The 15,317-nt window shown below is 39.9% G+C and overlaps 1 protein-coding gene across 2 annotated transcripts in view; it reads right to left on the bottom strand.

Moving 5' to 3' along the window:
• The window catches only part of COL7A1 (collagen type VII alpha 1 chain), a 294,429-nt gene that overhangs the window by 75,947 nt on the left and 203,165 nt on the right, over positions 1 to 15,317 (bottom strand). For both annotated transcript variants that reach the window (XM_077451699.1, XM_077451698.1), the window contains exons 65-71: positions 11,727 to 11,798; positions 9,829 to 9,873; positions 7,000 to 7,035; positions 6,640 to 6,675; positions 5,314 to 5,418; positions 4,146 to 4,181; positions 585 to 620 (exon numbers count right to left, since the gene is read on the bottom strand). In XM_077451699.1, the coding sequence (XP_077307825.1) occupies positions 585 to 620; positions 4,146 to 4,181; positions 5,314 to 5,418; positions 6,640 to 6,675; positions 7,000 to 7,035; positions 9,829 to 9,873; positions 11,727 to 11,798 (366 nt within the window). The remainder of the gene's footprint in view (positions 1 to 584; positions 621 to 4,145; positions 4,182 to 5,313; positions 5,419 to 6,639; positions 6,676 to 6,999; positions 7,036 to 9,828; positions 9,874 to 11,726; positions 11,799 to 15,317) is intronic.

Genomic DNA, 15,317 nt, shown 5'->3' with positions numbered 1-15,317 from the left:
ATCAAAATTCTCTACACATGATCGGAGTATGTCCTATCGGACCAGTTTGTCGGAAAATATTTCCAAAAAGTTGGAAAATTGGGTCCGATGGATATTCCGACGGAAACAGTCCGATGCATACCACACACAGTCAGATTATCCGACAAACCGGTCCGATAGGACACATTCCGACAGAATCTCCGACCGTGAGTACAAGGGCTAAGACTGTTGACCTCATCATGGAGGTGACCTAAACCAAAAGAATATAGAAACAAAGTATCAACCAAAGGTGTGGCTACTTTAGGACTGCTGCCAAACCAAAAGAGGTTTAAAAAAGAGGCGTTACCGCCTCGAAACACATAGCCACGCCACCCCTGCATGTCTCTGAGTGGTTCCTAACTGCTGAATGTCTCTTCCTTTTAGCTCATACACTGACTGCAGAGTTCAGATTAGTGGAAGACAGCTTGGATGTTATCTAAAAGTTCTGTTTGTTCTACTACTATGTGAGTGGCCAATTGTTTGCTTTTTAAATAAAGTTTAAGTTATTGCACATAGTTTGCACCCTCTTGTCTCCTTACGTTTATTATAGGAAATTACGTACATACCTGTTCACCTCTAGCGCCGATCTCACCACGGTCCCCCTACAAAATAAATAAATTGATAATATATTTTAACAACAATTAATTACTATTTTGTGAAAAAAATACTAGTAGCACTCGCAGTTTCACTACATTGCCAAACTTTTGTGGATAACTGACCTATATGAAGTTGTTGTCCAAAACCATGGACATTACAGTGGTTGTATACCCTCAATGACATTTTTATTAAACAAAAAAAACAAACAACCTGTAAGGTAAAGGCATAATGAGCAAGTATGCACAGCATATTAGCTGATTATGAAATACTCACCTTAGAACGAGGCTGAGGATCCCCGTCCACACCGAGGGAGCTGACATGTTCCCTTGGTGTTTCTTCCGAGTTCGCAACTCCGGCGCTGTGAGTGGCCAGAGCTGTGATGACGTCACTTGCCATCTTCTTCCCAGCAAGGTCTGGCAGCATCTACCGGACCTTCAGCCGGGCCTTCACTGCACATGCGCCGCTGACGTCAGCGGCTGCATGCAAAGTGAAAATCTCCTAAACCGTACAGATTTAGGAGATATTCATTTTACCTACAGGTAAGCCTTATTATAGGCTTACCTGTAGGTAAAAATAACAAAAAAGGGTATACAACCGTTTTAATATGGACCTGCCCTTTGTCTTGCTGATGTAACAGCCTCCACTCTTCTGGAAAGGTTCTCCACAAGATTTTGTAGTGTGGCTATATAACATTCAGCTAAAGGAATAATTGTGAGGGCAGGTACTGATGTTGGATAAAAAAAGATCTATCTTGCAATTGGTATTCCAGGTTATCGCAGAGGAGTTCAATGTGACTGAGATCAGGGCTCTGTTCAGGCCACTCTATTTCCTCTGCAAAAGACTCATACAACCTTGTCCTTATGGAGCTGGCTTTGCACACAGGGGTACACGGGGAAACACAGTCATGCTGGAACAGAAAAGGGACTTTCCCAAACTATAACTACAAGGGTAGAAGTGTACAATTGCCTAAAATGTCTTTGTATGCTGTAGCAATACCAGTACCTCATTAAGAAGGCCATCAAACATACTTTCAGGGACCCTAAAATTAAATTTTTTCTCATCATCAGATCTTGTCAAATTGTATAAAATAACATGACATTCATTTGATAATATTACAATTATGTTGTTTTTGGAAAAATTAAAGCTTTGTTTCAGTTTCAATTGTATGCTATTTGGTAGTGTATTTCAGGACCATTTTTAAGGCAGGGCAAAAGGGGCAGCTTCCCTGGGCCCCATCATTGTTGTGGGGCCCAAAGCAGCTGCCTCATACTTGTCAACTATCCCAGTTTAAATTCCCTTATCCCTTGAATTTTTAGTCCTGTGCTGTGTCCTGATATCTCAATGTAAATTTCTGTTGTTGCTGCCCAGCTCTGCGCTACACATGACTCACCTGCAGACCCTGTGTTTACATGTAAATAATCTGTATTGATATGTAAATAGTCGCAGTATTAATATGTAAATAGTCAGAGACCACGGCATTGATATGTAAATAAAGGCGGCATTCATATGTATATCGTGTCCTTCTGAGGTCATATCTACCATCACTTCTGCTGAATGTTGCCCACTGGGAAGGAAAAGGAGCATGCTTGAAAGTCCCACCTACAACTATAGTCATTAAGCCTAACATCAGCCTGTTCTGCAAAGGTAATGCAAATTGAAGGTGGAACCCTTCTTTAAAATAACATGGTGCCACAGCACCTTGTATTTTGGTGCATGTGAATGCGCACATCTCAGCTGATGCATGCGGGTGACATTAACAATTAATGGCACTGCTGTGTATCTGCTAAAGGGAAGCATGTTTCTGTGGTGTCAGAAAAGCGATTTTGCATGTATTCCAGACACACAGAAATGTGAACGTAGGCTAAATGTTTCAGTTACATTGGTGGCCAGTGTAAATCTTTTCATTACATTGGGGCTTGGTGTACAATCCTTTCATTCACACTCTAGCGGCCAGTGTGAAGGTCTCCCTTACATTGGTGGTCACCATAAATCCCTCTTTACATTGGTGGTTACTATGAATGCTCCTATTACATTAGTGGTCAGTGTAAATCCCCATTACATTGGTGGCCAGTGTAGAAACTATTCTTTATATTGGTAATCGTTAAAAAAATCCAAATTTTCATTTGTAGACTGTTTTGAATCCTCCCTTATTTTGGTAGTCCGTGTAGAAGCCCCCTTTAATTTGGTGGTGAGTATAAATCCCCCTTACATAGGTGGCCAGTGTAGGAAACCCCCTTTATTGGCTGTTGATGTAAAATCCCCCATTACATTGGTTGTCAGTGAATATTCGTCATATCATTGATGATCAGTGTACATTTCCCTTTACATTGGTGGTAAGTGCAGAATTGCCCTTACACTGGTGGTCAGTGTAAATCCCCCTTTACATTTGTGCTCAGTGTAAATCCCCCCTAAAATTGTCTGTCGGTGTAGAAGTGTCACCTTACATTGGTGGTCAGTATAAATCTCCTTGAAAATGGTTGTCAGTGTAAATTCTCCCTTACATGGAGGTCATGGTATATTCCCCTTTACACTGGTGGTTGGTGTAAATGCTCTTATTACATTGGTGACAGTGTAGAAATCCCTCTTTCCTATCGGTGGGTCTCGTAAAATCCCCCGTTACATAGTGGTCTGTGCAAGTTTCCCCTCACATTGATGGTCAGTGTAAATCCCCCCTCACATTGGTGGTCATTGTAAATTCCCCATTACATTGGTAGAATCCCCCACTATATACTTGTCAAAGATTTCCAGCTTTGCTCTACATGATTGAGATTTTTCCACAGTGCACTGCCTCTTAACTAATCCCATTCCCCCCACCACTGCCACTGATCCCATCAACGCCCCAGCATTGGCACTGATCACACCTTCCCTCCCCCAGCATTGCCACTGATCCCAGGAGTCCTAGGATCCCTAGGAGTTTTCTGTCTATTGATGGGTCTCCTCACCTCCCCAGTCCATGGTGTGAGGAGATGATGTGCTGTAACCTTTAGCAACCAATCAGTGAGCAGTAATGCTGTGCACTAACCTCTTGCAACTAATCACTGAGCAGTAAGGATTGGCAGTAACCTCTAGGAACCAATCAATGAGCAGTAAAAATGTACAGTAACCTCTAGTAACCAATTAGTGAGTGGTATAGATATCCAGTAACCTCTAGCAATCAATCAGTGAACAAAATTGATGTACAGTATTCTTTAGCAACCAATCAACAAGCAGAAGTCATGTGCTGTAACGTCTAGAAAATAAACAGTGAGGCATAATGTGTGCTGTAACGTCTAGCAGCCAGTCAGTGAGCGGTAATTATACTCTGTAACCTCTGGTAACCAATGGCAATCGCTGCCTGATCTGATTCAATAAACTGATTTTGAGTCTAGCTGCTATTTATTGTATGTCTCAGAGCAGGTGGAGAGCAAAATTGCATGAAATAGAGGGCCCAAGAAAATGTTTGCCCAGGGTCCAGTCAATATTAAAGATTGTCCTGGTGTATTTATAATATAGATTTAAAATGGCTTGAGTTTGCAGTTTATGAATCATACCTTAGCTCCCGGGATGCCAGCTACTCCTGGAATTCCCTATAAAAACAAAAAAGCTTATTATGGTAGGTTCAGTTATTTATGTTTCATGTTCAATGTGTTGCACAAGTTATTGTCAGTTTAAGAAATATTTTTCAACCCATGGACTTGACACTCTAACAATCAACAAACAGTGGTAATCAATAAATATGGCTTTATGTTAAAAAACAAAAACAATTTGCATTAGAACACTTCTTAATTCTCCAATAAATCTGCTCTTCATTTGACATTTTTTTTACTCATGTGAGTTTATTTGAAAATACGAGTCCTTTGAGAATGTAATTTATGATGAAACGCGTCAGTGGCCCTACACGTGACATCATCGCAATTTGGATCTAGTATTTCGATGTGATTTTACAGCACTGTATCCTTCCCCATTGGGTGGTCCACCTGACATATTTTGTGTGATAACATTTGATCTGCTACCAAGTGATGTGCACTACTAATTGTCAAGGAATCTCTTTACGTGCGTGATATGAACTTTCTATTAATTTAGGAGGTCATGGATTTTCGGTAAGCCTCCAAATATTTATTCTTGGTGATGGTTTGCCCTAATGGTGATGGATACACTCATTCATGATATCTTACAGGACACTCTTCCCTCTCATTTTGCTTTCTTTGGTTATGTATAGTCACTATTGTTTTAAATTATAGGAAGATATGTCAGACAGACTGAAATCTTAATTTCTGTGCTATCTGTGGTGCTTATGGAACTAGGGGCAGCTTAATGAGCTTAATTTTTAACTTTTAAAATAATTTTTACACCAACCATTGCTACCCCTAGGTGACTGGCTGGGAAATATAATGAATTATAGCCTGGGACCTAAGGGGGTGACTCTCCAGGGTTTCCTATGTACATTTGGCATTTTACATAACATGGTAAAAGAAAAAGAAAAATATTTTAAACATAAGAAAAAGAAATATATCTCAGATACCTTGCATTGCCGTTGCCCCCCAACAACCAATCAGATTCAAAGTTTCATTCTTATAGAAAAAACTGGGAATGGCAGTAAGTTCATATTAAATTGTTGCACAAAGCAGGTCCTGTGTTGAACTGTATATAATATTACCTTAACACTAACACTAGGTATACTAGGTATTAGGTAGGCAGAGAAAAAGACATACACCTCACCTGTCCTGGAGGACCAATTGGCCCTGGTTGTCCGGGAACACCAGGTGGCCCAGGAGGGCCTGATAGACCAGATTCTCCTTGAACACCTTTGGATCCATCACGGCCCTGGTGGAGAAAATATATTTTTATGAGTTCTTCAACAAGATCTTCTCAGATTGCCCCAAAACAGGCTATATCCATTACTGGCCAGATTACATTGTTTTTCATGGCTGGTTGACCACTGGCGCATGCACAATGAAAGTTCACTCTCTTGATCATGAAAATCTACAGGGGTATCTGCAACCTAAAATTGTCAATCTTCTAATCGAGTCTACATTTTCTCCAGGCTCTCCTTAATGTTGCCTAGTTATTTTATAAATGGAAATAATCAAGGTGTGTTTAATGTGTTTATTTCACAAAGTTCATGAGTGGAAGGTGATGATACTGTAAACAAATTCAGCCATTTACAATTCCCAGTAAATAACCAGAAAATCATATACATTATCCAAACAGGTAGGTGACAGAATTCATACACCGAAGGATCTCAAGTCCTTGCTATCGGTGTTGACAAATGGAGAGAATTGCACAATAACATGGCTAGAACTGCCCAGTTTACATCATCTGTTTTAAATGGAGCCTGTCATTTTTAAAGCAAATCTATGGCTACCTAAAAAAGTAAGCCAATATTGCCCGCTACCATTGCACCAAAGCAATCTCTACCTGTTTTGTTCAATAAAAGTTGGAACCCATACAAATACTTACCTTAATGCATCCCAGTCCTCTGATCTTCAGTGCTGCAATGTGGACAGGTACTTCTAGCACCTGCACCCATCCAGATGAGGGGCAGGAGTGATGATGTTGACTGGAGTAATCACCACTACCCTTGTAAACTATTGCTGTTATTACTCACTTAGATTTACTAAACTGATAGAAAACCTCACTGCAACCCAGCCAATCCTTCCCTTTTCTCAATCAGATAAGTGTAATGTAGTGTTAACCGTGGCTGTGCAACTACAGTCTGACAGGCAAGTCAGAGAAATAAATAACAGCAAACATTGGCGCTAAAGTCTACCGGCAGCTACTTTCACAACCATTGACCCTGCCGAGCCATCAGTCAATAGTCATGAACCTTGTCCTACAATTGATTTAATATAAGCATTCATTCAGTATTGATGTTGATTATACTGTCTGATATACAGATGACCAATTGAGGGAGCATCCAAAGATCAGTAGATCAACCATGAAAATATAGAATATAAAAAAAAAAAAAAAACATTTACTCAAGGAATACACAATATAGTTTCAGTTTAGGGTGTAGTAAACAGAAATAAATGAATTGCAACTTACATCTCTGCCAGCAGGCCCTGATTCGCCTTTTTCACCCTAAGGCCAAGAAAGAAATAATAAATTAGTATATAGCCATGTAACTTAAACCAAAGCAAACACACTGCTGCGTTACCAGGAATCCGTAATTGGGCAAAGAGCCATGTAACCAAATTTACAGCAATAAGATGTTACTGAAATTCAAAAACGCTTGATGTAACAAGACAAATAAGTGTTGAAGACCTAGCGATTCTTGGATATCCTTTTGGAGTAAGAAATACCTGAAAGAGGTACAACCCCTACATTCTTGATTGTCAACATGCATGACTCAACTGTTGGAAGATGTATGGTCACACAAATGAGACTAAATGATATTTTGGTTACCTTCCTTCCATCTTCTCCGGGAGTTCCGTCTTCTCCCTATAATTAAAAAAAAATGAAGATATAAAATTTTTGGTTCTTCAGACTTCTGGGGTTCCTGTTATGATTACCTTTTTTTAAATAATTTTCATATAACGTACCCTGATTCTCAACTCCCAGACATCTGTTGCCCCACTACCGTATGTTGGTTTATCGCACTGGGGGCGCGTAGGCCCACTAGCGTTTACTTCTTTAGGTGTTATGTCTTACGTAGAGACCAATTTCCTTGCCTTACTCACTTTCTTGGGGGTTTTTGATTATCCCCTTGAGGGAGGGATCATTTTCTCTCCCAGCTTCTCCCGATTGTGGGATCACTGTCGTTTGGTTATATGCATATATTGCCTAATGTATTTCTTCCTCTGTGTTTTTGATCGGTTGCAAGCTTTATATGTTGTACACAATTTTTTTGGTATCTCATGTCTATGTACGTTATGTTCATCCGCTATATGTTGCTTATGTTTTCTCTAATACTTTAATAAAAAGATTGAAAGAGAAAAACTTTGGTTTTTGACAACAATAGTGATAATAGCTAGTAATAGTAAGTCACAATCACCTGGAATCTTGAAGTCATTTTACCATTCATCCAAGTGCCTTCCTCACTTCTAATGAGTGTCACTCACTGGAAATGAAGACTTTTTGTAAGATGGTGAAACGTCTGCAATGTTACAAAAGAGTTCCAAAAGAAGTCCAGGTGAACGTTACTAAAGCTGGCCATACACCAGTAGAATTTCATCCAAAATTTTTAATTTTCAGAACATTCCCTTGATTTTCTAATGGTTAGCGGGATCTGATCGATGTTTTCTACTGAAACACCAAGAAAATGCAAGTCGATTCATTCCAAAATCGTATGCCGAAAGCAAACAAAATTTTGCAGTACTTTCCAATAACATTCATCTAGTCAACGGATGTGTTGAGAATTTTCTTACAAATGTTTTTGCAAGGACTTTGTTCCACCTTATGACTCCAGCCTGGAAATGTCTATATATTTCATCTGCTATTCCTGACACTGCTGCTGTTCTCGGTTACCCAAACTTACGAATTCACAGGATTTGGCCTCTCATGTTTCTCTTCAAACCTACTCCATACTGCTGGAAGAATCAAACTATTCAATTACCTTTTGGTGTCTACTTTCTAAAACAGGCCTAGGAACTTTCTCAGGTATTGTTCACCTTCAAAAATTATCTGACTTGTCTCTCATTGCAACCAAAAGAAAAATATTCTACGACAAACAAACTGGATAATGAACCGTCTGTGTTATCTGTATGTTTGGAGTGTCAACTCTAAAATGGGCTTAGGGGGAAAGTCTAAGCATGTGCCACAACATCTTCACCAATGCAGCCCTCACAGAGCAATGGTGTACCAGTTTGCAGCACTGGGACTCACCTAAACAGATGGCAGTTGAGCGGGGACAAAACCAGAGGTTGGGACAAAGTTAACAAGCAATTTCAGAAATGGGGACAGGCTAAAGGTCAGTAACCAGAGGGACAGCAATGCAAGAGTGCAGGAACTAACATGGACTGATGACTAATTAGGGCTAGGAAATTGAACTATTGCTGAGGCAATGACTGTTAGCTTGCTTGAGCACAGCTAAATAATGAGGTTGAAGGACAGTTTGGGGGAAGACTTACCATTTAGCTGCTATGATAATCAGCAGGAGGGATCTGGTGATGCCTATATATGCTAGGCCTATGTTGCAGCACCATAGTAGAAACAAGGTAGGAAAAAACATATATTGTTAAAATAAAAAGTAGAAGATCATCTTTGCTGATGATCTGTGACATAGTCACATTGCAAAATAGGACGCATTGAAGCGCTCTTGAACTGCACCTTGCAGCATCCTATCTGCACTTGTGCAGTGATAGAGGGGAAACCCTTCATTATACCAGAACAGCACACAGAAACCATGGATTGGATGGATCTGGGCCTTTGCTTTAAGAGTAAAGGGGCCCTAGAGCAACTCTGTATTTTCAAGCACCACGGATAGAGATAACTTGAGTATAATATTAAAGAGAAACTCGTTTATTTGTTTTTTTTACATCCAAGATAGCTATAGATGTCGTATTTTTCGGACCATAAGATGCCCTTTTTTCCCCCAGAAATATGGGGGAAAATGTCCCTGCATTTTAGATGTCGTCCCAGCTATAGATGTCGTATTTTTCGGACCATAAGATGCCCTTTTTTCCCCCAGATATATGGGGGAAAATGTCTCTGCATTTTATGGTGTGAATATATGAAAGGCACCCCCCCCTGCTGGCACCGCCCCCCACTGCCGGAACAGTCCCCGCTGCCGGCACCGCCCCCCGCCACCACTCGCATCACCTTCCACAGCCACCACCGGAAGAGAGAGAGGGGACAGACTTCCAAACCCCCGTGGGTGCCAGGCGACACAGAAAACAGGCCACTATGGGCCGGATGGAGGGGAGAGAAGTGCCAGCTGTCCCTCTGGGAGCCCAGGAACAATGGCTGGGGAGGAGGAGGAGGGTGGACTGAGGACAGGAGGAATAGGCAGGCCGCTGGGATAACATCAGGTAAGGCAATGGTCACTCTGCATTTCTATGATAATGGTGTCACTCTGCATTTCTATGGCATGGTCACTCTGCATTTCTATGGTAATGGTCACTCTGCATTTTCTATGGTAATGGTCAGGCTGCATTTCATGGGCACTGGAAATATTTTAGTACATCATTTGGTTCAGAATATTTTTTTTTCTTGTTTTCAACCTCTAAAACCTAGGTGCGTCTTATGGTCAACTGTGTCTTATGGTCCGAAAAATACGGTAATTAGATTACTCACCATTTTACCATTCAGACCAGGTTTGCCATCTTCTCCAGGTTTCCCCTTGACAAAAAATGAAAAAAATGCACATTTAAATGTACTATCTACTTTAAAAACAACGTCCTGAGGAAAATCTGATTCTTATTTTGTTACCGCATTTATCACAGAGAAGTTGAGGATGTATTTGAGTAAAAAAAAAAAAAACTTCTAGGTCAGTAGTCAGCAATGTACACAGCTCAGGAACTCATTGCAACCAATCAGCATTTATCATTGACTGATCTCAATTATTAAAAATTGACTCTCATTTATTAATACCATTTAATGCCTTTAGCACAATATCACTGTACCTGCATTAGACATGTGGACTGCTGAAAAATCAGTTTTTTTTTTTCCGGGTCATTCGTTATGATCGCAATTCGTAAATTTGAAATTTTACAAATTTGTAAGTTCGAAAATTAAAAAATTCAAACATAAGAAAGGATATCCAAAAATTCAAAAGAATAACTAATAATAGCTAACTATTAAATTATAGGTATTGGAAATTCCTTTTAAATTTGGCTGTTAGTGAACGTAATGAACACAAATTTACCCGAAGTTATGAATTATCCGAAATAACAAATGCTGAATCTAAACAAGTGGAATGGAACTAACTAATAATAAATAATAATACAACGTTTTTATTATTATTATTGTTATTTTTTATTATTATTATTATTATATTATATTATTATACACGATTTATATAGCGCCAGTTCAATACAGAAGGGACAGGAGGGCCCTGCTTGTAGGGCTTACATTACTAAAGGGAGGGGGTGGTCATACAAAAGGTAACAGATACAGGAAATGATTTGATGAGGGTGGCTCGGGGACAGCTGTTAGGTGGGCGTGATTAGTTTAGATAGGGCATTCGTTATTTTGGATAATTCGTAACTTTGGATAAATTCATATTCATTATGTTCACTAGCAGCCAAATTTGAAAGGAAATTCCAATACCTATGATTTAAGAGTTATTATTAGTTAGTTATTATTTAGTTATTATTTCAGATTTTTGGGTTTTAGAAATTTTTCGAATTTCTAATTTCTGAATTTCTGAACTTTTGAATATTCCAATTTATGAATATTCAGAAGAATTTGTTAAAAGGGGTTTTCGTTAATTCGGATATTTCCAAATTAACAAATTTGTTGAAATTCGTTAAAAAAATAATTCAGAACAAAACGAATTGCACATGTCTAGCCTGCATGACTTTTTTTGTCAACAGAGTGGTGGATTTACTAAAGGCAAATAGATTATGGGGTTGATTGCAACACATAGTGCAGCTCTCCATAGTAGCCAACCAGCTTATAACTTCAACTTGTTCAATTAAGCTTTGACAAAAAAAAAAAAAACTGGAAGCTGATTAGTTACTATTCAGTGCTGTACCAGATTTTTCATTCTCCAGTTTTGGTAAATCAGCTCCTATGCATATTGCAAGCTTCACTTTCTAAAAAATAATCAGGTGCAAAGAAAAGAAAAAATAAAAACATATATTTTGCTTGCACATGACTGGATGATGGAAATTAGTCTGTCAAAGTCTGTCTGCCTTTAGTAAATCCACCCTACTAGTGTATAATTTTGCAGTCTAAGTAAAACTATGAACCATTAAAGGATCCCTCCTAGCCTCCTAGCCTATCTTGTAGACCAGGAATATGCAATTAGCAGACCTCCAGCTGTTGGAGAACTACAATTCCCACGAGGCATAGCAAGACTCTGACAGCCACAAGCATGACACCCAGAGGCAGAGAATGATGGGAATTGTAGTTTTGCAACAGCTGGAGGTCCGCTAATTGCATATCCCTGCTGTAGACTATAGCTACAGAAACTTATACAGAAGAATACTAGAAGCCTGTAGATGACATTATAGACATTGACTGCTTACCGGTATCCCTGGGGGACCTGCTGGACCAAGTGGGCCTAAAGGTCCTTGTTCTCCTCGAAGACCCGGAAGTCCCTAAAAATGGAAAAATAAGAGAAATAAGTAAAATACTATGACAGAGTCAGACTTCATGGTCAATATTGGCTTTATATGAGCAGTTCCTTTGTCGAGCACAATAGGCAAAACCTATGTTGATTATTTTTATTGGTGGATGGGTGAAACATGAAACATAGGATTGCTTCCCTTTCTCACTTTCTACAGTCTCTGTGTTATAGTTTTTTAGCACGTCCACTGCTATTACCTACATCGACCGATTATTGCAAGAGATAGTTGAACCTGCTGTCTTTGGTTGCAGGAGGTCAATGAGCACCCCATGAGTCCACTGGCCACTTGTTGATGCACAATAAAATTATAAATATAATAAAAAATGATTACCGTAACTATAAGTCCTAAATGGCTCATCACAAATCAGCATTTATAATGCTGTCAAATATTTTTCTTTTACTTTTTTCTTCTTGCGGATCTGAAGTTAGTTTGTGGCCATTGGAAGCAACAGTCAAGGCTGTATCCCATCCTATCACTACTACTATGACCACCTTGCAATGTTTGGTGTACTTTTAACCTTGGAACCTTACTTTTCTGTGGCTCCATGCCTGAAATGAGTGCCAGACCTACATTAGCCACACAAAAGAGTGTTACCATGGGCTGCCATAGGAGGTCGTACCCGCACACACATACTTAGGGCAACTCAGTGACATGGAGATTTCGCTATAAGCCATGCGTAATCCATGTCTCTTGCGCTAATAAGTGCCCTTTCAGCCTTTTGGTGTCTCCCGTGTCTCCCGGATTTCCCCAAGTAAACGGACATAGTCACCATCCTCACATTCTCAGCTCGATTGCCTGCTGTCACGAGCACAGGCAACTTTTATTTATCGGCAACAAAAAGAAAAGACAAACAGGAAGTCATGGCCCCAACAGCCAATCGCTTCCTCCATGCAAAATGACATCACAGGAAATGACCACACAGGAAATGACAACACTAAAGGGGAGGGCATCCACAGGAGTGGGAGGGAGAAGTGCACATGTCTCATTCACTTGAGGCATGTACACTGCCCTCTGCCCAGCCACATGCATGCACATCCACCATCTTGGTCAGCATGGAGCCCACCCAATACTGCTCAGGGTAACCAGCATTTAGTAAGATAATTATACTTGTTCTTACAGGCTTAAGAAGATCTGCGGGGATATTGTCACTGCTGTTGTCAATATTATGTTATACCAACAAGGCAGATATCAATGTCCTCTTATTAAAGCAGATATGTATCCAAAAAGGGATAGCGTAGACACAACAGAGATATAATATGTTTCTCTGGCTAAGCGGACTTCGCTTCTCTAATGTGCATGAGCAGTTAAAGGCAAAAAGCCCAGCGCATTGCGCTTGACACTTGCAAACCTCTAAACGCCCACACACACAGCGAACACGTCTCCAAGCCCATGAGAAGGTTTTCATACTAACGTTTTTTTCCGCTGGTCCCGATTTAACCCAAGTGCGCTCTGCTAGAGGCTAGAGCACTCTTTGGTTGAATCAGACACAGGGAGACAGATGACAACCTATAAAACACACATCCTAGAATAAAATGTCCACATGAGTCCATATAATAACATTTCCACAACATTAGACAATACTCAATGAATCCACAAGCTTGTTTGGCATGTGGGAGGAAACTGATGTACTTGGAAGAAAACCAACTATAGCAAAGGAACAACATGCAAACTCCATGAAGACAACGTGCTGGCCAGGATTCAAACTAAGAACCTCAGTGCTGCAAAGCATAAGTGCTAACCACCAAGGCACTGTGCTGCCCAACAAGGCTGTATAACAGGTATATCGAGATTTTATTTATTGCTTTCATTAATAGAGCCTTCTCTTGCAGCTTTTGTTTAAATATGTTATAACTATTGGATTACACAAGTAAGATTTATAATAATTAACTGGGACAGTTAAACAAAAGTCCATTCCCTCACTAATGCTTTGTAGCCCTCAGTGTTAATTTCGTTGACTAAAACATTAACAATTGAGATGACTAAAAAAATGGGACTAAAACTAAAATGCAAAAACTAAAATGTAAAATGCAATTTTAGTCAAAAAACTAAATTGAAATTTGACTTGAAAAGGAACACTGGTCTGTAGTGCATGTTCATACCTCACTCCAGCAGTATATAATGAGTTTGGAAATTGTAGAGAAATGTTCACTAATGCATTACAATTAAATTACACCCATTCGATTTTAGACGACTAAAATTAGTTTTAGTCGAATAACATGTACTGGAGATTTTAGTTGACTAAAACGTAGGACCTTTTAGTCGACTAAAATGTCCTGGAGATTTAGTCGACTAAAAACAATTGCAGAATACTAAAATGGGACTAAAACTAAAATGCCATTTTAGTCCTAAAACTAAGTAGCCCTAGACCTCACTTTACTCAAGCTATTTCACAAATCTGTCTGTGGTTGTAGGAATGAAAATTTGCTTTGTGTATGGCCTGCCAGATACAGAGCTCCCAACTGTCCCTGATTTCGAGGGACTATCCCTGATTTGGAGCAATGTCCCTCTGTCCCTCGTACCCCCTCATTTGTCCCTCATTTTGGTCTGATCCATATAGTTGTATATAAAATGCACTTTTTATCTTTCAAAAAGTTTTTCCCAGCGCTTAACCTTTCTTTTACAAAGGTTTTATTAGTATTAATTAACAAGTTTACATTCCAATACAATAGGCTGTCATACAAATAACAGTTCAGGTGTTTCACAGTATAGAAGTTATTAAAGAAGGCTGTTGCCCAGGCGATTCTAACATTTTCTGTGTCCGGGAGAACCCGGGTTTTCACATGACTGCAACAGAAGTATGTCATACAATACAGTAACAGCCCATAGTAATCATCTACTGGTAATTGGTAAGACAAAAGAAAGAAGGAGAGAAAAAGATGTATAATGAATCAAGAGAAGATTAAAAGAGGTCGTTGAATAAGAAACAGGGGAGAAGTAGTGAGGGTTAAAAGAGAGAAGGAAGGAGGGTCAAGGAAGAGAGAGGGGAGGGAGGGAAGAGAATGGGCTCGCAGGTTGTGCACCACCGGTCCCTACATTGATAATATAGCAACATCGAATCTAGGAGAATAATGATATGCAATCCAGGGCTGCCAGACACGTAGGAACTTGGCATGAGTGTCAGAAACAACAGAAGACAATTTTTCATTGATCATAACATCATTCAGTCGGTTCTTGACCGCTTCGAAACTCAGGGCTGGGGTTCTCCATGCTCTGGATATTGTCAATTTAGTTGCAGTAAACAGATGTTGCGCCAATTGGTGCTCTGGGCGTAACAGCGCAGTGATTGGTTTGCCAAGGAGTGCCTCAAACGGATCCCTTTTAAGATTCACTCGAAGTAGGCTACGAAGCAATGCGTACACCCTGACCCATAGTCTGCACACCTGTGGGCACGTCCACCAAATATGGGCCATAGTGCCTTCTTGGGCACATTCCCTAAAGCAAAGAGGGGAACAGGTTGGGACAAAGCGAGCCAGGCGCGTCGGGGTATAA

Source organism: Lithobates pipiens, unplaced genomic scaffold, assembly GCF_037356315.1.
Source record: "Lithobates pipiens isolate NorthernLeopardFrog02 unplaced genomic scaffold, aLitPip1_a1.2 Scaffold_23, whole genome shotgun sequence".
Classification (NCBI taxonomy): Eukaryota; Metazoa; Chordata; class Amphibia; order Anura; family Ranidae; genus Lithobates; species Lithobates pipiens.
The sequence above is the reverse complement of the archived record's forward strand: the minus strand, read 5'-3'. Positions and strand labels throughout refer to the sequence as shown.